The sequence below is a fragment of the Gymnoscopelus microlampas genome (assembly GCF_963454915.1).
Source record: "Gymnoscopelus microlampas genome assembly, chromosome: 17".
NCBI classification, from domain to species: domain Eukaryota; kingdom Metazoa; phylum Chordata; class Actinopteri; order Myctophiformes; family Myctophidae; genus Gymnoscopelus; species Gymnoscopelus microlampas.
This window is the reverse complement of record NC_139954.1, coordinates 30196029-30218224: the sequence shown is the minus strand read 5'-3', so window position 1 is coordinate 30218224 and position 22196 is coordinate 30196029. Positions and strand designations below refer to the sequence as shown.

General features: G+C 41.4%; 1 protein-coding gene across 4 annotated transcripts; it reads left to right on the top strand.

Annotated features, from left to right (window-relative positions):
* The first annotated feature begins 18 nt into the window (after window positions 1-18).
* ofd1 (OFD1 centriole and centriolar satellite protein) lies at window positions 19-12073 on the top strand. 4 transcript variants are annotated; one of them, XM_084084355.1, is made up of 22 exons: window positions 19-339; window positions 1094-1297; window positions 1433-1501; window positions 1590-1617; window positions 1794-1901; window positions 2033-2169; window positions 2273-2446; window positions 2563-2669; window positions 2779-2898; window positions 4041-4114; window positions 4205-4296; window positions 4475-4664; window positions 5504-5634; window positions 5835-5946; window positions 6524-7009; window positions 7246-7399; window positions 7502-7593; window positions 9256-9396; window positions 9794-9966; window positions 10055-10237; window positions 10522-10592; window positions 11196-12073. In XM_084084355.1, the coding sequence occupies exons 1-22, from the start codon at window positions 244-246 to the stop codon at window positions 11239-11241; spliced, it is 2988 nt and encodes a 995-aa protein (XP_083940481.1). In that variant the 5' UTR covers window positions 19-243; the 3' UTR covers window positions 11242-12073. The 4 variants fall into 4 exon arrangements, with proteins under 4 accessions (XP_083940481.1, XP_083940480.1, XP_083940479.1 ...); XM_084084354.1 differs by having other exon boundaries at window positions 6521-7009; XM_084084353.1 differs by having other exon boundaries at window positions 6362-6979.
* The last annotated feature ends 10123 nt before the right edge of the window (window positions 12074-22196 follow it).

Sequence of the window (22196 nt, the reverse complement as noted above, 5' to 3'; positions counted from 1 at the left end):
TAAATAGTGTCAGTTGGATTTAAAAACAGAAAGGACGCTGATGGTTGCTATGCTGGGGAGTAGAGACTGAAGCAAAGTCATATAGTTTGTCCAATTTCTATTATGTTTTGTGGCACACTAATGGAGTAATGCCCATCTAAGTAGGGAAATGACGGCCTCTTCATTTATGATGGAAAACTAATTGTTCTCCTAACGTTACACACTGTTGTTTTTGGACCTATCAACACATAGAACTTGACTATCATGTCTGCTGCCAGGGAAGAGGCACTATCCCCAGACGAGCTGCGGAAGAGACTTTACCAAACATTCAAGAATAGAGGAGTGCTTGATACACTAAAAGTAAGTAGGCTATCGTGGAAATATACTGCTGTTGTACATCTTAGCCCAGGGGTCTTCAAGTTTTTTCAGGCCAAGGACCCCTTAGCTGAGAGAGAGATGAAGCATGCAGGGATAAGGATAATTCCTTTTAACAGGTCGTTCATGAAAGTCCTTGCGGTCTTGTTTCCAATGAGAACCTGTGAGCAATTTGGGGTTAAGAGTCTTGCTCAGGGACAAATTTCATTTCAACGACACATATGCTGTCCTGGCCGGGAATCGAGCCTGCCGCAACCAGGGCCTCTGGCTCCTTATACAACAGGAGCCGCAACCAGGGCCTCTGGCTCCTTAGGCGGACTCACTAACCACTCAGCTATGGCCGCCCACTACATTATTTACAATTGTGTTGCAGATTAAACCTTTTAATAGATTTCATATTTAGCTTCATGGACTATCATCAGTGTTGTGTACATTAATGTTTTTTGTTCATTTCAGACATTTAACAATTTGGTACTTGATTTGCTGCTCCTTTTCCCCCCTACACCAAACCTCTTTGCCAAAAATAACCGATCAACAAGCTCACGCTGCGAGGCGCTGTGATCTTGTAGATCTGCTATTTTCAGCTAATGTTCCCCTCAGAATAGGGATGCTAGGATTCAAGTGGTTAACGTAAAAAAAAACATCCTATCACACAAATATTTGGTCTTCTTTCCTGTTGAAGACCTAGTATAGCCACCAACCTGTTCCAATCACCTCCTTGACTTTGTTCCAATTTTAGACACAGCTTCGTAATCAGCTGATCCAGGAGTTAAAGCATCCACATGTGAGTAGAGGAGACACAGTTCCCAGACTAGTGTCTTTGAAATCAGACTGTCTGTTGGTCTCCGCCTGTAACAGTCTTGTGGCTGATCATCTACGAACATCTGGGTATGAGTACACCCTGTCTGTATTCTACCCTGAAAGTGGCCTTAGCAAGGACAAGGTGAGCCCAAAAGTCCACACAATTGTCCAATGGAGTATATTTAGACTCCCAGAATTCAGTTAATAGCAATACCTACAGAATGCAGTTGCACTTTCAAACCTTCAAATGAAGACCCCAAACGGTTTTGTTTGGCAGGTTTTCACAACAGGAGACCTTCTTCAGCTCATGAAAATAAGTCCAGAATCAACACTCTACAGATCTCTGGTAATTGGTAATACAATAATTCAGAATATAGATTCTTGTATTGAAATACGTTTTGATAATTACAGTTTTTTTATTGTTGTTTTTACAGACTGTAAACAAACAAAAAGATAGAAAAGGTATGCTATGCACGGTGTTGTTTCCTTTTTTATTTATTTCTATCTATCTATCTATCTATCTATCTATCTATCTATCTATCTATCTATCTATCTATACGTATATAGATATCTTTATTTATTTTTTAAGGCTATAAGGCACATAAGCCTGATCTCTAAGATATTCCCATGTCCTCCAGGTTTTCTGATAAGCCTTCTAACAGAACTAACAGGATATTACACCCATGGGGTGTGCTGTGATGCTGACACGCAGACCACCACCTCACCAACTTACAGAGGGTCTCTTGGTATGAGAAAACACCCCCACTCAAAGTCTTCATGCATGCCTATCATACGTATTGTGACCTATAATATCTTTCAAATGTATTTGAATGTTGGCCATAAGATGCAGTGCATAATGGTATTTGTCTATTCACAGTGGAGAAGATGAAAATGATTGACCAGGAATACGACAGTCTGCATTCCAGGGGAGACCAATGGGTCTCATATGAATCTAAACTAGCTGGATATAGAAAAGATATTGATGCGCAGATGCATGCAGAAATTAACACAAAGGTATGTCTAGTTAAAAACAAAAAGCCGCAATCCATAAACTACCATATCCTTTCTTATGAGTTATTTATGTTTTGTTTTACATTGTCTCTGGTTCGTTCTCAAGATGCAACACTTTAAAGATGTTGAAATAGCCACAGTGAAGATGGAAGAAAAAGCAAAATCGCGAAAAGAATTTGAGCAGCTGAGACGAGACATGGAGAGGACGTATGAGATGAAAGCAGAGGCATTGATCAAAAGGGAGAAAAATGCCATTGAGCGGTTACAAAAACAACAGGAGGTAGAATTTTATACCAAGAAACTTCTCTTCATCCAAAACCTATAGAAGATCACAGTGTCTGTGTAACATCATCACCATTCCAATAATTATGACTGTTGGATTTCTCTCTGTCACAGATTGAAGAAAAGGGCATCTATATGCAGAGACAAGAGCTATTGAAAGAAATTGAAACGGTGCGAAACAGAGAAAATGAGCTGAAAATGAGGATGGAAAGTTTTGAAAAGTAAGAGCAATTTCATACCTTTGACTATACTAAACAAAAGACAATAATGTGTTCCACATTAACTAACCTGGCAAGTAGAGTGTGTTACTCACATAGTGTATGATTATAGGACATGCCAAATTCATAAGGAGAAGATTAAGACCACGGAAGAATTACTTCGGAGGAGAGAACTGACTGTGAAGACTTTGGAGGACACTTATGACCAAAATCTAAAGAATGAACTTTCCAGGTATTTTAATTAAAGAATATATCATCATGTGTCATGTAGCTCACATTGAGTCTGTCCTCATGCTAACCAGAAGATGTCACTGTGGAGTTTGGCCATGGTGTAAGATTGTTGTTCAAGTCCTATTTACACGATGTAATGAAGAATACATTTATCTATGGAGCAGGTGTTTGGTTCAACCGGTGTAGTGCTGATGCAGTTCTTTAGAATGTGACTAATACAAGATCCAGTGATGATACTTCAAGAATGTGTTGGTCCCTAAAGCAGCATTGTTTATTGCTTTTGGAATGAGGTCATGTCATCAGTTGCTCTTTGATTGCTCATTCCAATAGATTAATCACTTATTCAATTAAGCAAACCTACAGTCGTTATTTTTATAGCACATAGCAGGCTGATGGTAACCATCAGCTTCCAGCATTGCATTTTATTTGGCCAAGCAGTAATCTGGCCTTACACCCACAATGCTATACAAGTTACATGGATACATGGATTATTGTAGTAATTTAGCTCAGTTCAAAGCTATTGTAATGAGGCTCAGGTTCATTTGACTGTCTTTGATGTTCATTGTCAACTCTGTCTACAACGATGCTGTGATATATCAACAACGCACAAGGCCATGAAACTTAATGTATTAGCTGTCTAACTTGATAAACAGTATATTGCAATTTGGTGGTCATGGTCAAGAAGGTAAACGCATTGAACAGCAAAAACACATGGCTTTAGTGTAGAGACACCTCGGCCTATACACAAATCCACGGAGCGCTGCACTGTATGTTGCGCAGTCATTGCTGCGGTGTCAGTCAGCTTCTGCTGCGGTTCTGTCCGTCTGTTGACGTTAGCAGAGCAGCCATAAACTACTGGCACCTGACATAGGTGGTTCGTCCCGATTTTCTGTACATCTTTGTAAAGTTAGTGTTAGTAAAAGTTAGTAAATGGCAGGTAAAAGAGTAATGTGAGCAGTCAATGACTGTCTGCAGCTGAATGACACCCAGCAGCAGCTGACTGAGTCTAACACAGCAGCAATGGTTGCGCCACCTACAGGGCAGCGCTCTGTGGATTCGGGTATAGGTTAGTGTTTAAGTTATATCATGTTAGTCTAAATGTATAGGCTTTCTCTTGCTGTATTCTTCTTTTGCAATCATTAGGTATCAGCGTGAGTTGGATGAGGGATTTGTCAAGAGGACACAAAAGCTCACAGAAAATGAGACTATAAACAATGGTACTGTATGTATTCTTTATCTAAATAAGAACTTCTTTACTGCTTACCACTCAGTTATAGTGTCATATTTAAGTGATGTTTCTGTTTCAGTGGAAACTGCTCGAATACAAAAGGAGTCAGCAGCAGTTAATGCCAAAATAGAGGAGCACAACAAAGCCTGTTCGGAGCTGCGAAGGCTGCAGGTAAATATAACATACACATTCTGAGAATCTGTTGCATATTTTACACATGGGAAAATGTTTATTTAGTATTGGGTAATTCTATAATAATTATATATAATGCACTTAAACTAATCTAGTATAGGTGAATACACTTGTAATCCATTTAGACCGTTTCTTGTCTTGCGTCTGTTCTCCTTAGATTGAGCTGGACACATCACAGCAGCAGGCTTCTCTTCTTAGTCAGCAGAAGGAGCTTCTGAGAGACAGACTGGAGACCATGAAGGACTACCCCAGCCTGAAGAGAGAGAAGGTAGAATTGCAGGGGCAGCTGCGGCTGTTGAAGAAGCAACTGGAGGAGGTACAGGAGGAGAATCGGCTCTTCCGTGGAGGTGAGGAGCGACCACTCATCCCAAGCACCTCCATGGAGACGCATACATTATATTGCTATCACCCTGCACATTCAGATGTCATACAAAGCTATTGTTATTAATAATCCCTTATTGCCTCCCTTGTGATAAGGGATGTTTATTTTTGAAAGGTACTTAATTTAACCATATAACCTCTAAGTCTAAAGTCTAATGAAATCTACTTACTTTGATGCTTTCAGTGGGTGTGTATGTGAGACAGTGTGAACTAACAGATGTACTGTAGTGTGAAGATCTCAAGTTTTGTTATCTGTACAACTGCTTCTGGCCCAGTGGTCGAACATTTTTAGATGTGACCCTTCTGTCAATGAGGGGCCTTCATGCTGTTTGTAGCTTTGCAAACAGCTCTCTGAAGATAAATGGTGGAATAATTGGTGTTAAGAATGGCATGGAAGAGAGAAAGAGGCACAGTAAGGAGGAATAGCGGGCTCTCTCTACCCCTGGCAGAGTACAAATGTTTTAACTTGCTCTCCCGCTATATCACTGAGGCACACAATCTTCTTCCTGTAAAATGATAGATCATCGGGATCAGTGGATCTCTTTTCTGTAATGACAGTGTGCCATTTGCTCTCATCTCAAGCCAACGCAACACTTCAGAATGCTGCCAGTGAAATAGCCAGAGAAATGTTTTCTGGAGCCTAACACAATGATGAAGTCAAAACATTCTCACTTTTGGTATAATTATTAATCCGTTTTTGCACTGAATACTTGCAATACAAGTGTCTAATTTGAACATAAGTTGAGACTTTAATAGCTAGCGCCTTCAGATTCTGTCTGACTTTCAAGTTTCACATCCCTCTCAGATTTGGGCAAGCCGTCTGTCGAGCAGCTGGCGTTACAGACGGAGCTCCGGAGGCTGCAGAATGCCCGGAGGCTGGATGAGGAGGAGTTTGACAACCAGAGACAGGTGCTGCAAGCACAGTTCCAGAGTGAGGTCAGTGACACCACTGCCTTATTACCGAGTGTGGTAAACAATGGTTCACTTTCCCAAATAGCTCCATATTGACCTGGAGAGAACTGCTTATTTAATTGCAACTTGGCCTTTCATCTGGATTGCCAGAGAGCAAAACTCTGTGTTCAGAGTTGTAGTGTTTATGGGGGGTATAATGATGTCTTGCCTTGTGTCTTATGTAGGTAGAACGTTGTGCCCAGTTGAAGGCTCAGCTCATTGAGTGTGAGGAAAGGGCCCAGTGGATGAATACCCATGCACAGGAAACTAAAATGCAGCTTTCCCAGACTCAACAAGGTACTGAGTGTGCATGCATGCTCTCCATTGTTCAACATAGTTAGTCACCTTGAACACCGTTGGTTCCTCTTTATAATTGTGTGTATTTCCCTACACAATAATGCAGAACATCTTTTATGAACTGGCTTCCTCTCTCTTGATATTATTCTTCCTATTAAAATGAAATCAATTCAATCCCTTGAGTACATCAGGCACAACATCTACCAAACAAGGAGAGGAAGCCATGATATGTTAGATGTACTTTATGGAGTTCTTTGAAAGTTTACAAATTCCCCGTTTTTCTTATTCTTGCTCTTCCTTGGTGGTTGGTCTTTTTGTATTAGATCTCATAGTCTCTTTTTTTTTCTTCTTTCCATTTCCTTTTCTCCTTCTTTCCCCATCTTTGGTGTGCCGTCTCATGATGTGATGACTGCAGCTCTTGAACGTGAAGTGCTGCGTAACCCAAAGCCCTCTCTTGTGGACCGTTCTATACTGGAGCTTAGTGCAGACAAATTGCTTCCCCCTGACATCTATGTGGACAGGGCTCTGCTGAAGGGCAGGGTGGGTCATGATGATGATGATGGTGTGTGTGAAGCAGCAGGTGGGCCCATGAGATGGCGCAGGAGCCACCCCGCCCGGACTGACTCTCCGGACTCTGACTCTGAGTGGCTGGCTGGAGCCAAATCCCGGATTCGCGAGTTGGAGAGGGAATCAGATAACCTGGAGGAGGTGTATAGGAATTACCAGCAGAGGGCACTGCATTCCATGAGACCCCACTCCCCACAGCAAGTGCATCCCATACCATTCTCCCATCGCACCCGCCCTCGCTCGCCCCAGAGACCTCAGGTCTCTTCAAGGCCACTCTCTCCCCAACACCTGTACACTGTAACCTCCTGCCCAGCCCCCCAGCAGAAAGTAACCTTCTTTGCAGAGCAGCAGCAGATCTCAGGTTCACCGTCGTCTGCCGAGCCCCGTTTCAGAGCAGATGGATGCCCTCGCGAGGACGGCTCCTCTCCTTCCCGCCGCCTCTCCTCCACCCCGCGCTCGCTCTCCAGTAAGCAGCTTCAAACGGAACTCATAGAAGGTACTGCAGAAGCAGTTTTATTTTATCCTGTCAAATCACTCCAAGTGATATGCCAATCCCACTTTAAACTGTGGGGAATATAACTGTAAAAGTGTTTCAGTCTGTCAGCCACCTGGCGCCCCTCTCTGAATTTGACACAGTAAACCCATATCCTGTCACTTCAGGTGTTTGAATCTTGTTTATATTCTAGGAGCGGTGCATATTAAACCAAATTGTAAACCCTTTGCCCCCATTAGTTGCCGTTTCTCCTGTGCCATTCCCGGACTTGTCGCCTGAGAGACACCCCTCTCCTGCCCCCCGTGGGGGGGTGGTATCCTCAGGGGACTCCTCCGCTGACCTCAGCCCACCTCGCAGCCCCCAGCTCAAGAGCACAGCACGAGACCAGCGCAGGTAACACCTGGCATGGCATTAATGAGGACAGGACAGTATTAGTCATTACGGAGGGACAGACTATGCTAAAAACCCTTATCTGTGCGTCATTGTCCCTTTCAGCCCACAAAAGGTTCAGCGTGTCTCCTCCAGCACAGAGTCCTCACCACAGCCTGAGAAGATAAGCCTTCAAGATCTCACAGAGACCCTGCCAGGTAGTCCACATTGCTGTCATATACTGTCATATACGTTGATACATTGGCAATTGCGTATATTCGCTTTTAATTGCGCATCATTGAGGTTTAGTGTTGTCATAAAACTACACAGTGAAACACGCACACACATTCCAGTGAGCGATCAAGCATCCCCATAAAGGTTTTGTGTCCTCTCTTCTCTATCATAGAGGAAATATTCATGTCATGTCAACACATGTCATGTGTCGCGGTCCCACATGTGCGCATGAGCACACACACGCAGTGCTCAAAAACAGCACTGTTTCACATGCACAGGTAGCTTTGTTTACTTCCTGTTAGTCTGGCAGTCTCACGCTGGTGTGTTGTCCAATCAAAGGCTGACTTTGTATGGGGAAAGACGTATGTTTGGGGATGCATACCAGGTGTGTATGCATGTCTTTGATGACGATTAGTTTAGCGTGCCGTTGCACCGTGCCTGCTTGCACTACATCACACCAGTTTTCAGTGAGTGGTGATCTGAAAACCACAATTTTGAGACAAAAAAACATATTAATGCTTTAGAGATATGCTGAGTGCAAAACAACACCACGGTTTCTATGGGTAAGCTTCAAAAACATTAACCATACACACAAAAACATGGTGTACTGGACCTTTACCTGGAAGCATGATCAAGTGTGTGGACTCCACTTTGATGATTTTAGCAGAGACTGTGACACATGAGAGAAGCTTGAAAAAGAACAAACAGTGATGCAAAATGACTTTGACACCCCTGGTATGCAGTATGTGTATTGTTCTCTATACTATTTGAATTCCTTTGGAGAGGCTTATTGTTAGTATCAGCCGAGAACGCGGGAGTCTCACCGTTTCAATGCGGAGATTTGGAGATTGCTGTGGTGTAGTGCAACACCTACAACAAAATGAAAATTCTAAATTTGAGTACGAAAGTATTGGCATCAAAATTAATTAAAAGAAAAGAAATTAAAGTACCAAAAGTAGAAAGTTATGCAGATTGTCCCATTTCACAATAAATGTATAAAATATATGTGATGCGCACTTTTGAAAATAGCAGATCTATAAGCTCACAATGCACCGCAACTGTGAGATCGGCTATTTTGAATCGGTATGGCAGTCCGCTGTCTCCATACCATGCTGGGTAATTTGTTGTCTGTACTTAAATGAGCAATTCGCCTATTTTCAGTATATATATCCTCATATAATGGTCCTTGCTCAATAAAAGATGACGCAATTTCCGTCTACTCAGAGTAGACGGAAATTGCAGAGTTCAGAAAGAACAGTTCAGAAACCTGCCTACAAATTATTACATCATTGATGGTTATTCCAACATAATAGAAACTACAGCCTTTCTTCTTAGCACGCTAAAAGCATGTAAAATGAGTTTGACACCCCTGACGTACAGTATTATACCTGGACACTTTACAGTACATTTAGAAATGCTATTCATTTCCATGATTTCCTTCAGCTTAGAATTTTACTAATAGAAATTGAATACAAAATCTGTAATAGTGGGGGGGGTTTATGAATTTGTGACTGGCCTCCAAAGTGTCCTCTCAGTGGCCCTGCACAATGGAGGGCAGCTGATTATGTATTCTGTGCTGGTCCTCTTGGCCAAGCCGCATTATGGTGGAGCATAAAAGATCTCATTGTGTGTTTGTCTCCCTCCAGAGCCCAGCCGCATTCCAGAGCCGCTCCTGGACACGGCCATCCCTCTCTCAGAGGAGCCCCCCGATGGGCCCGCTGTCGCCCCTCTGCAGGCTCCGCGGGACCTCCCAGACACCCAGATCCACACGCAGAAACACGGAGGAGGTGAGTCACTTTAGTTCTCTTTAGTTGACCCTTCACATGGACGGCTGCTCTCATGCAGTACAACCATACCACCGTCTCTCATGCAATACATCCATACGTACCAGTCTCTCATGCAATACATACATTCATACATGACAGTCTCTCATGCAATACATACATTCATACATAACAGTCTCTCATGCAATACATCCTCACCACAGTCTCATGCAATACATCCTTACATACCTCATGAAATAAATCCACACCACAGTCTCTCATGCAATACATCCATGCATACCATAGTCTCTCATGCAACACATCCACATCACAGTCTCATGGTGGCAGGTGTAGAATATATTGCAGCTCAGAGAACCACACTGCTATAGTTTAACTAAACTGAAGTTGCTGTGTGTCGCAGTTGTGGAAGGCCAACAACGTCCAGGTGAACCTTCTGCTCCTCAAGAAGATGAGGAAGATGAAGAGCTGAGGTGGGAGAGGGAGAGACGGGAACGCCAGGATCGTCGCCAGAGGGAGATAGAGGAGGCTAAGGAGTGGGAACTAAGAGAACTGGAGAGACTGGAGAAAGAGACGGTAATGATCATCCAAACACCAAGTTCCCACAAAATGGCCGCCTCTTATCTATGTTGATTGAGCGTTAACACCATGTACATCTGACCAGGCTTTTGAAGAAGTGGTGCAGTGTGGACTGGGAGTGGAAGAGGAAGCGAAAGAGAGAGGACGACATGAAGAGGAGGAGGACAAGAAAGATGAGGAGACTGGCGGGCAGAAGTCCTCAGGGGGAGATCCTCTGGAGAAGTACATGAAGCTGGTCCTGGAGGCCAGAGAGAAGCAGCATGCACAGGTGAGTCACTTACACCTGCACTTGGGGCTTCGACCTGCAGCCTCTGTGCATTAACCCATGAAGATTCTAAAAATGTTATTCTAAATCCTAACAGTTTTCTGAAAAACTTATGTTGCTATATCAGTGGTTTTCAAACTTTTTCATGCCAAGGACCCCCAAAATGATATGTATTTGGCTGCGGACCCTCATCAAAATATTTTGTTCCAGGGACCTCCAGAAGCAAAGATTGGAGTTTAAAAATGTGTGTGTGTGTGTGTGTGTGTGTGTGTGTGTGTGTGTGTCAGAGCCCCGGACAAGAGGAGCCACAACACATGAGCCCAGATTTCAAGAGTTTGTCTGAGGAGAAAGATGACAGGTAACTAAATTATTTTGACTTTGGATGGGGAGACACTTGCGAATGCCGGGTACACTTGCGAATACCCGTCATGTGAACCCGCTGTTTTTAGCCCATTGATAATGATGTACTGTATAGTATACTTGATGTTGCTGCTGGCCATTTTCCAAAGTATACCATGGTGTGTTTAATTTTTTTTTTGTGAAGCCATTGGATTCATAATTTCAGTACAACAGGAAAATCAACTTGCAGACACTTCATAATTGCGTCTTGAGTTCATAATTGAATTGAGTCTTCCAACAAACTATTTTCCTTTTTTTACAAGGTCATGTAATTTTGTGTGTGATCTCACCTTTGAATGAAGAATAACTTTTCTCTCCCTTCTAGTTATAAAGCCCAGTAATAAAGTTTTATTGATTTAGTATTATAGATGTAGCAGGAGGAATACTGGCAGGGTTATCAGCTTGTTTTGCAAAGTGTGTCTTGGTCCTGCAGCCCTTGGCATTCTGTAATGTAGCTAGTGTTAATAATATCTGATGGCTTGTTGATTGAGTGATGATAATTATTTCTCACATTCATGTTGGCCATAGACTTCGACTAATCAACTGTCCTGTGTTTCCCCAGCATTGCTGTCTACTCGCATGAGGCTGTGGATGATGACTTCTGGTGAACTGCTTCTCAATAAATACTACACAAGATAAGATATATAATGAACTGAACACAATGACTTGACATGTAATGTACTGTACTGTACAAACCTAATGTTGTGTGAAGTGTGTGTCTTTGGCAAATTGATGGTAGGGGACACTCTACTACTATGACTATGACCCTGATTGCATGTATGTATATAGAAGCCAAAGATGAGGATTTACAAATGGAGTGAGATGTGAGTGTGAGACATACATTGAGATTCAGGAGGTGACAGAAAGTGTGTGCAAGGCTGGGTGAAAAAACGAGAGAGGGGGGTGGGGACAAGCATAGAATGTCTTTTGTAGAGTGTGCAGTGACTAGAGGTGAATGCATTGGTGAATATGTACCACAGTGACGGAACAGCTCCAGGATGAAAACTGTAGCCTGGTGTCACCACACAAACTCGGAGTGAACGAAATTACAACTAGCAGATTCGTCTGCTAAGAAAATAGCCCAGCTAAGAAATCACAGCTTTATCTAAGATCAAGGAGTGAAGATTGACAGTCAATTTCCATTTTTATATTCACATTTACACAGAGGAGTTTAGCAATGAAGATCTCTGACTTCCTAGAGGGCACTCTCACAGGATGCAAGTCTGACATTGATTGTAGCGGGGGTTGAACCTGATTTTGTTTTGTTTTGTGTGTGTTTGCGAACGTGCGTGCATTTGTGAGTGTGCGTATAATATGTTTTGTGTGCATACCTGTGTGTAACATTTTGTGGAATATTAGAATGCTTAATGGTACGGACAGTTAGGTGTAAGCTGCAAATGATTTTGCCTTTTTGAGATCAATAAAGTTGTCTGAATCTGGTGCATTTGTGCCACATACATTTTTCTTGCGGTGTGAGCCTGAGTGTTGTTGCATTATTATATTGTGCTGGTAACCTTCCATCAAGACATCAGCAGGAACAGTGTGGCAATTTAGCATGCAACATAATAGATACATTGATTAGAAGGTTATTGGTGCCACCTACTGTTGAAACAGTTACTAGGAGGGAAACTTAATCAGGCCTGAAGCACTGGTTAAATCTTTAACTAAAGTCATGCATGGAACTAAAATATTTGAAATGTTCACCTTTAATGAAGTGGATTGAAAATTTTTGTTTTAATAATGCATTCCACTCCAGAGAAAATGTATTCCCAGCGTTATCTCCCTCCCAAAGATTTACTGCAGCCTACATTAACATTTTGCTGACAACCACCATTAGTGGTTGGTTCTCATACAAAACCGTACTTTTGAAGTTTAAAACGGGTCGAAAACTTGTATTAATTATTTAGTGCATCCTTGCATGTTAGTCCATACAAGGATGCCATCCCCTTCTGTCTAATGGCATGGTTACATCATTAATTTGCCATTGCAATGGCAATTAATGATGCAATTGCCAACATTAATTTGCCATTGCCAAAATTACAATGCATGAGATTGGATCATTGCAAAGTAAATCAGGACTGCTTGGGAACATTAGTTAATAACTTACATTTTAATAACTTAGTTTTCAACTCTTCAACATAAATGTATGCAACGTTTTTGTGACAATGTTGATGTTGTAACTGAGTTAAAATGTAAGTTTCACTGTTCCATCACTGACGCAAGCTTTAGGCTTCCTATCTTTCCTCCCTCCTTTTAATTACTGTAGTAAAATGCATTAATCTGTGAGGCTATTTGCCATTGTTTAAGGAGAATTAAGGAGTCATGGCATTCCTTCTCCTCAGTTGATTTTATTAAGGAGAGAAGATAATTACTTACATGGTTACAGAGATCAGGACATGGCAGCTTTCAGCAGGAAAAGAGACAGAGTAAAACACAGCATTGATATTTATAGTTGGTGTGTATGCACATGCATGCTGTTCCTATAGGTTTGTGCATGTGGTGTGTGTGCTCTGAACCAGATACCAAAACAGTGTGTATCCTATATGTGTGTGTGTGCATGCACGGATGTACTTCAGTGTGCACGTAGGTGTATGTGTTAGACTATGTGTGTAAATGTGGATGTGCTAGATTAAGGAGTTGGGTGTGTGTGAGAGCCTATTGTGAGAGTTGGTTAGAACAATATAGTGGTCACTAAAGGCAGATGACCCCAGGAGATACTGGACATCTGGACCTGGGCTTTTATCCCCCATGAAAGGGTGTAGGGTGTCCATAGCTAATCCGGAATGTCTCCCAAACCAGCTAGTCAGCTTTAAGTTTGACCAGAGTAATCAATGGACTATGTTTATTAGGCCTTTATGCTTAGTTCTAATATACTACATATCCCCCCTATGGAGGGCCCTAAAGGTCCTCCATAAACGTGGGGACACGAAAACCATAGAACCTAAAGTAACACAAATTAAAAGGCATCAAAGAACTAACTAGACATTAGTACCAAAACACAAACAATAAAAACCTGCTACTCCTCATGTAGAAAAAGAACAAATGTGTTAGGATCATCCAGACCCCCCTCGGCAAACAAAAACTGTAACACAAATAGGCTACACAGGTCTCAAAAGATAACTAAAAATGACAATCTATAAAAACAGAAGGACATACAAATCGCCATTTACCATGCGCGTCAAAACACTAAAAATCGCCTATATTAAAACGCACTAGCAAACGATCTTTGTCTTCATCAGGGTCTCTGACGGACATCTGTCTTCATGAACGGAAAACCCCGTCTCACAAGAAAAGATAGAGTAAAGTTAAGATAAAGCTGTAAAAGAGAAAAAGGAAGAGGAAAGATGTACTGTATGTCCACGGGGTGAGGGGAGAGCGACATAGAGGGGCTTTGAGTGCAGTTGTAATTGTCCAGGTCCAAGGGGTAATGACACCCCAATCTGTGGGAGGGCTGTGGCCTCCCCTCTCCTCTGTTACATTGTCTCCAGATGTGACAACAGCTTGATTGATTGATTGATTGGCTCATAATGAAGTTGCTGATCCTTAATGGTCACTGGCATTTGCTTAGAAGAGTCAGGCTGTCGTTCCAGCCTCACTCCTGCAGTCCGGTTCCCTAAGCTTAGCTGTGGACAATGTTGCAGCTATAATTTTATCCTGACGCTCTTTGAATAACCTAGTCAACTTCTGACCTTCCTTAAAAAACAAGTCTAAAACATCACCTTTCTTGCCTGTTTTCTGTCCTGCTTTGTACGTGCCTACAATAACTTACATCATTCTAATAACCTCTGGATCAAAAGAGCCATATTGCTGCCATGGCTTGTCTAATCCAGGCCAGCTTATTCCACCGTTTGGAAATTGTGGAAATCCCTTGGAATAGGGGGTTATTCTGTTGTACTATCAACACAGGTGTCGTTGTGGGGGAAGGAGCTCTCATTGGCTTGGCTCCCATCACTAATATCGATCAAGTATTCAAATAATATTGAACTATATATTTGATAGTTATAGTAGACCCTTGTAGGTGCACTGTGCATGGCCAGAAACCCAATAATAATAGTGTTTTTTGTTCATATAGTTTTGAATCAATGTTGAAAAGCATTAATAAACTATATTGTCACTATTAAAGGTTCATACACAGACCACAAACAATTGTCAGTCCACAACGCATCTCATTTGGCAATATTGTTTAGTCTATGTAGACTGCATATGTTAAGGACGGGAATATAGGGGTGATAAGTTACTCCAATACAAATTACCATACGTTACTCTAAAAGTCGGCACTAAAACTACAAACTCACTGATGTCAAACAACAAGCTCATTTAGAATCAGGGTAGGACGTGTGATTTCAGGCTGTGGGGCAGAATTGTTCTGTCAGCTTTAACCCTATGCTCAACCTTGGTTCATGATTCCTTGGCTAAAGCAACCACCCCTGGGGGTGGGGGCCAACTTAGACTGGACTAGTCCCCCGCAGCATTAATTAGCTACCAGCAGATCTGTGCTCAGACCATGTGGGCACGAGAGCGTCCTCTCCTGCCCCACGATCCGCTGTGAGTCTCAGGGAGGGCGTGTCAGCCGTCGCCTCCACGTCCTTACTTAAACTCACAGTCACACTTAAAAGCCAGTGATTGTTTCAGTCCACATCAAAATACCCTCCGTCCAACAAGCTACTCCTTGTGATCACTTTAAGACATCAGACTCAGAATACAATTACTATGTTCAACTCACTATTTTTCATTACTATAGATAAGAACCAATATGTGTTTCCCTCTTACTCAACTGCACTTATCTCTATGTATTTGATAACTGTCCTCCTATAGTATGCAGTCTCCTAACATAATTATGGACCTTTCTACTTCCTTTCATCTATATTGTCACACTTGTGCGAAAATACTACAATTGGCACAACATTTGTGGATGCAGATTATTGCAGGGCAAACCCCTCACAAACAATAATATGCATTATTGTCTCCTTATGAAGATCAAACGTTGCTCATATGTGGCTCTACATTTTTATTAGTCACTCACAGTAATAATACACTATTTTATTAGACCTGTCACTCATCTTCTCTTAATTTTTGTCCCCCCTTGTAACTTTTACATATCTCCCAAAAATAGTTTTCGTTCAGTACTACAGTGAATCTTCAGAAGTTGGTTTGTATCAGTAGCTCTATTATACATTCACTCACCAGGCATACCCATTCAATCTTCTCTCTCACTCATACATGATGTAATCATACACTTTCAAACAACTTTATACACACAGGCATGTAACCTCTTCATTGAACCCCATGGCTTTCTGCCTACCCCAAATCTTATACTGTCACTAACTCCTCCCTATGTCTTCAGGTTTCGACGGCCAGGCGACCATAGTTCCTCCAGGCACTCAAAACTCCAAAATGATTTTTGGTAGAATGCACCTAGCCATGTTCACCACTTAAAACAAAAAAAAGAGAACACTTTACCTATTTCAATGAGTCGATTCCATGCCCACACAAACACACACTCAAATAATAAATTTCAAACTACTGCTATTAGGCTATTAAGTTTCAAATAGTTTAGGCCAAACTGATCTTGTGTGATACAATGGACCGGCATCCCTCAGGTCATAGAAGGGGGCTGCTTGTGTCCATCCAGATGAAAGACCTCTGTGTTGTGTTTGGTCTTCTGGATCTTTGTATCAGGGGGATGGCCTCAGAAGGTTTGGCTTGGTGTCATCCTCACTGGGAACTCCCCATGGCACATGTGAGCTCAACACAAAGAAACATAAACAATTGCATTAGCATTCATTCTTCAACTCTTCAAACCATAATCTCTACATCACATTAAATGCATAGGGTAAAAATTGGTGGGGCCAAGGGACTGTGGGTGCCCACTGGAAGGTGGGGGGCTTGAGGGGGTATAAAGACAGGGAGCCTCACATGCACTCACTCACTCACACACAAAAGGGTAAAAGATAACCAACAGACAGTGATTGATTGTTGTCTCCAGAATTAAATGTCTCAAACAGACTCTACTTTTTTTTAAGAATGTAAAGAGATTCACAATTATTACATGTTTCATTATGATTTCCCCTATTGTTATTAACGTGGTGAAATAGAAGATATGTGTTTGCACACTTTTATAAACATGCTCACAATTATAATGTTTATCATTAGATGGAAAACGGTGCATTACTTATTTTAAAACTCAAACAGTACACTAAAATGCGTGGTGAGAATGTGCTGCCACATCATTTTTCTCTCTCAGCTATGGGCTCTAATCGGCCTTGTGTTCCCACTGCTCAGAGGAATGGGACACTGTGCTTGGCTACATCAAAGCATCCTGGTTTCTGAGTTACTCAAGTAAATATACTCATAACGCATCTCTCCTGCTCCACCTCCCCCCTTGAAACATGAGAATCAGGTTTCAGAAACAGAGAGGAAAGTGCGCAGGAAAAAGAGACCGGAGCACTCAAGCACTACTCTCCAGGCAAAATGACAGGCCTGTGTGCACGTGTGCAGTTAGGTTTGTATTATGGTTGACTAAAGGCTGCAGCAAGAACAAACACAAGCGTCAACACAGGAGATAGGAGCAACTAACAAGCTCCCTCCAAGTAATTGATGCAATATTATACTTGAAACAACCGAAATTACATTACTGAAATTCACGAACCACCGAAACCGCTTGACTGTCTAAAATAAACCAAGGAAAACGATCAGTAAAATATAGCCATAAAAATGTAGTACCCCCCTTGACAATGTCTTAGGTAGGCGCTGCTAAAATAATAAAAAAATAAAAAAATTGGAAAACTGTAAAAATCAAAATAACATGTAACCTATTGAGTATGCAAGACCGCTAATATGAAATAAACCAATTAAATAAAATATACTAAAATGTAATAAGCAATATGAGACATAAAGAAAAACAAGAGTTGGGTTGAAAGCAATGTAAAACAATTAAACCAACAATATAACAGTAGCTGTAAGAAATAAGTGAGCTTAGAATATTCAAAACTCAACTCAGCAAAGGAAATAGAAAAACCAAAGCTGTAAGTATAAGAAACGATCTTGCACGTATGGAAAGAGTAATAGCTCGGTTAAATTGCCAGGGAGACAACTTGGGCCGAGACAAGAGCAGTCATTACAACGTAGGCGGAGTGTAAAATATGATGTGGCAAAAACCCGCCCTCGAGAGGAGGATCTCAGTGACGCAGGACAAAGAAGGGACTCCCTCAATGAAAAGGGGAGGGAACCCCCACGCATAAACGTAGTGACGCACTCGTACGTATACACGCAGTGACGCACTCGTACGTATACACGCAGTGACGCACTGGTAGTAGCAGCGTACCACGTGACCTGGCACAAAAGCTAGCAGTGTCGAGTTGGCCGTTAATAAATTAAAACAGCAGCTGATAACGTCACCATCAGCAAGTTTAAAATTTAGGATGACTAGTAGTAGCACAATAAGTATATTAAAGTAAAAAATAGTGATTCAGTTCGCAAACCAAAGCACATATAATCCAAGAAATTAAGTAAAAGAATAGAGATGGTCACATGAGCGTTACCACAGCAACCAGAAAAAAAAACGGTTTACGGCAGCGACGTAAAAACGCGGAAGCAACAGAATGACAACAAAAATCAACTCGTTCCTCAAACGTGTAAAAGTGACAATAAAGGCTATAAACGCTCTAATCAAGCACATGGTTCAAGTGTCATGAGCAAAAGACGTATAGTCGCTGCTTTGGAATTACGTGACACCACTCAGTTAAGCCTATAGATGAACATTCATTTCACTCGCATGAGCTAGCCTCATGAGTTAGCAACCAGACATGCTAACGCGTCCCTGTCTCCCCCAAACAGAGGAGAAATAGGAGAGCACAACTTACACTGTCTAACTGTGGAATACACCACTTAGCAAGACGTATTATCATTATCATCATTAATATTATTATTAGTATTATTATCATCATCATTACTATTATTATTATTATTATCATTATCATTATACCCACAGAGACAGACAGACAAACAAGACACTTTCATTCTCATCTCCTCACTTGTACACATGTATAGCTATTACATGTATGCAAAATGCATGAAACAAAAACAAAAAAGATGCATCCATACACACAACATAAAACAAAAACCCTCCAAAAAGACGTCAACATCGCATTCCCACGGAAAACCACAGTTTTCAGTGAATATAAGTAACAGCTCCCGGCCGTAACTCAACAGGTTCAGTCTCACGGAAAACAACAGATTTCAGTGAATATTTCAGTACACGGAAAAACATAGTTTTCAGTGAATAAGTAGCAGCCTTTGGCCGCAACTCAACAGGTTCCAGTAGCGGCGCACCAGCCGCATCAACACCCGGCGGATTCTTTTACAAACGCTAACCAATCAAGTAAGAATCCGGTAGCCATACGCTACAATTGGACTATGAATGAACAGATGACCAGTTTACGCAGACCTTATGATGGTCATTGGACCAAATATGTCCTAACGCATGGTGGCGAACATGTCTTACAATCGTGGGAGAATTTGGCCTCGTAACATTAGGTGTGGCTTATAAATTCATGCATCTGTCATCATCAATCCACGAAAACTAAACCCAAAACGCTTTAGCGCCGGCCTCCCCAACCAAAGCTGATCAGGCATATCATGGTATTCTAGAAGGATCCCTTGCCGTAACAGTAACTACTATCCAATCGAATAGTCATAGATTTTATTTGGTTTTTTGAATATTACATTTTTTATAGTCGAACTATGAATGGAAAGACGATTAATCATTTTGCAGATCTCAAGAAGGTCTTGGGCTAATTCCTATGCATGGGAGCCATCCACGGCTTATTGTCCTCGGAGATTAGTCTCGCAACATAGAGTGTGACTTATAAAATCATACGTCTTCCATTCATCAATCCTCTTATTAGTTTACTTTTTTTTTTTTTTTTTTAGCTTCATGATCAGTCAGGCAAACTTATTAGGAGACAGAGCGAGACGACTTAATCTGATGCGTAATCGCCTGACACAGAGGCATATCTGCAATGTGAGCCATATACTTTTGACCAAACTTTCAATAAAAATAAATTTAACATGAATCCAAAACACTCCTTCAACAAAGGCAAAAATAATGCCCCACAGATGGCAAGTATAAAAATTAAAAAAATAGGTTCTTGTTTCCGAAAACATTTTAGGGACAAGCTATTGAGTCAAAATAAATCAACTCACCGTACTGAAGATCGTCCCTTAAATGAATTAATGGAATCGGGACTGGTTCGCCATTTTGAAGTAAAATGCATTAATCTGTGAGGCTATTTGCCATTGTTTAAGGAGAATTAAGGAGTCATGGCATTCCTTCTCCTCAGTTGATTTTATTAAGGAGAGAAGATAATTACTTACATGGTTACAGAGATCAGGACATGGCAGCTTTCAGCAGGAAAAGAGACAGAGTAAAACACAGCATTGATATTTATAGTTGGTGTGTATGCACATGCATGCTGTTCCTATAGGTTTGTGCATGTGGTGTGTGTGCTCTGAACCAGATACCAAAACAGTGTGTATCCTATATGTGTGTGTGTGCATGCACGGATGTACTTCAGTGTGCACGTAGGTGTATGTGTTAGACTATGTGTGTAAATGTGGATGTGCTAGATTAAGGAGTTGGGTGTGTGTGAGAGCCTATTGTGAGAGTTGGTTAGAACAATATAGTGGTCACTAAAGGCAGATGACCCCAGGAGATACTGGACATCTGGACCTGGGCTTTTATCCCCCATGAAAGGGTGTAGGGTGTCCATAGCTAATCCGGAATGTCTCCCAAACCAGCTAGTCAGCTTTAAGTTTGACCAGAGTAATCAATGGACTATGTTTATTAGGCCTTTATGCTTAGTTCTAATATACTACATTACTTAAATGTAAGTTTCAACATAAATGCAATGTTTTAGTTGTAACTGAGTTTACATTTACAGTAAGTTGCAGCAGCTGTTCCACCACTGAAGCAAGCTTTAGCTTCCTTTCTTCCTTCCGCTTATTTCCTATACTTCTTATACTGTGATCATTTATCCCATGAGTTCTGAATCTGTTAATGGTGCATTTATAAAGCGCTTTTATCCAAAGCACTTTACATTGATTGTGCCATTCACCCATTCACACGCTGATGGCGGAGGAAACCATGCAAGGCACCAACCTGCTCATCGGGAGCAATTAGGAGTTCAGCGTCTTGCTCAAGGACACTTCGACAACTCTGGGGGAGCGCCCCAGCCTGGGATCGAACTAGGAACCTTGTGGCCACTCTACCCCTGACCACTGTCTTGAGATTAATCCCACGCTGATGTACAGATAGCTTGATGGATGCTCTCTGTGTACATCTCCTTGCCCCTGTCTTTGGACAGCATGTTTGGTTGTTGATCACACCCTGAAATCCTTGGACATAATTGCCCACCTGACATCACAGTATCACATGCCCCTCATTACTACGCTCTATAGGGACATCTCTGTGCTTGCTTGCACAGGGCTACTTCTGTAAGGTACGTAGTTTGGGGAATCTGCATCTGATCTTGAATACATTTCTTGCATATTGTAGCCAAGTTACAGCTTGTTCTTCATCAGCGTGGGAAAAAAGATCACAATATAGGAAGTAGGACAGAACTAACTTGAGAACCACTGAACTATCTTATATATTATAAGAATTAACTTTCCTGATATTTAAGAAATATTAGTCTCATGTGCGTCATGCAGTTCAATGGACTTACAGTATCAATATGTTGAAGCTTATGACTGTCCTCATACTAACCAGAAGATGTCACTGTGGTGTTGGACCATGGTGTAAGATTGTTGTCCAAGTCCTCTTAACACTTATAATTTAATGAATTACACATCTATCCTGGGTTCAACTCGTGTAGTGCTGATTCAGTGTCATGAGTTCCAATGATGATACTTCAAAAAAAAATTGGTCCCTAACAGTCTTGTTTATTGTTTTTGGAAGAGTTCAGGTCGTCAATTGCTCTTTCATTGCTCATTCCCACAGATTGATCACTTATTCAGTTTTTTTTTTTGGTACATAGTGGTATTTTTATGTTGATTTTTGAACTGTTTGGTTGCTACTATACATGTCAATGCAATTAATTCAAGGACCCCAACGGAAACAAGTCCGCAAGGACTTTTTTGGCTGGACCTTTTAGTCAAAAGTATTATAAATGTAACTGTGTTTTACATTCTTTTGCCTAATAAAAATTTCAATCAACACATTCTCTGCCATTGACAGACATCTCCGTCATTTAAAATCCACCAGTTTACCGCCATTGACAGAGATCTCCGTCATTTAAAAGATAAAAAATGTTTACAATTTCAGAACGTTCAGAACCCAAGATAAGGAAATATATATAAAGATATATTCAGTCCTGCACTCTTTCCGGGCCCCTCGCCCGGACAGTAAGTCGTCCGTGTGCAGCTCGTGGAAAAGTGGAGATATTTTACTAAACACACGTTTTCTGGCAGAACTTTCAAATGGATATGAAACTAGAGGACAATATCTGACTCCAAGTCTTAGGAATTCATTATTGGGTGAGTACAGACGCAGTTTAGAGCACTT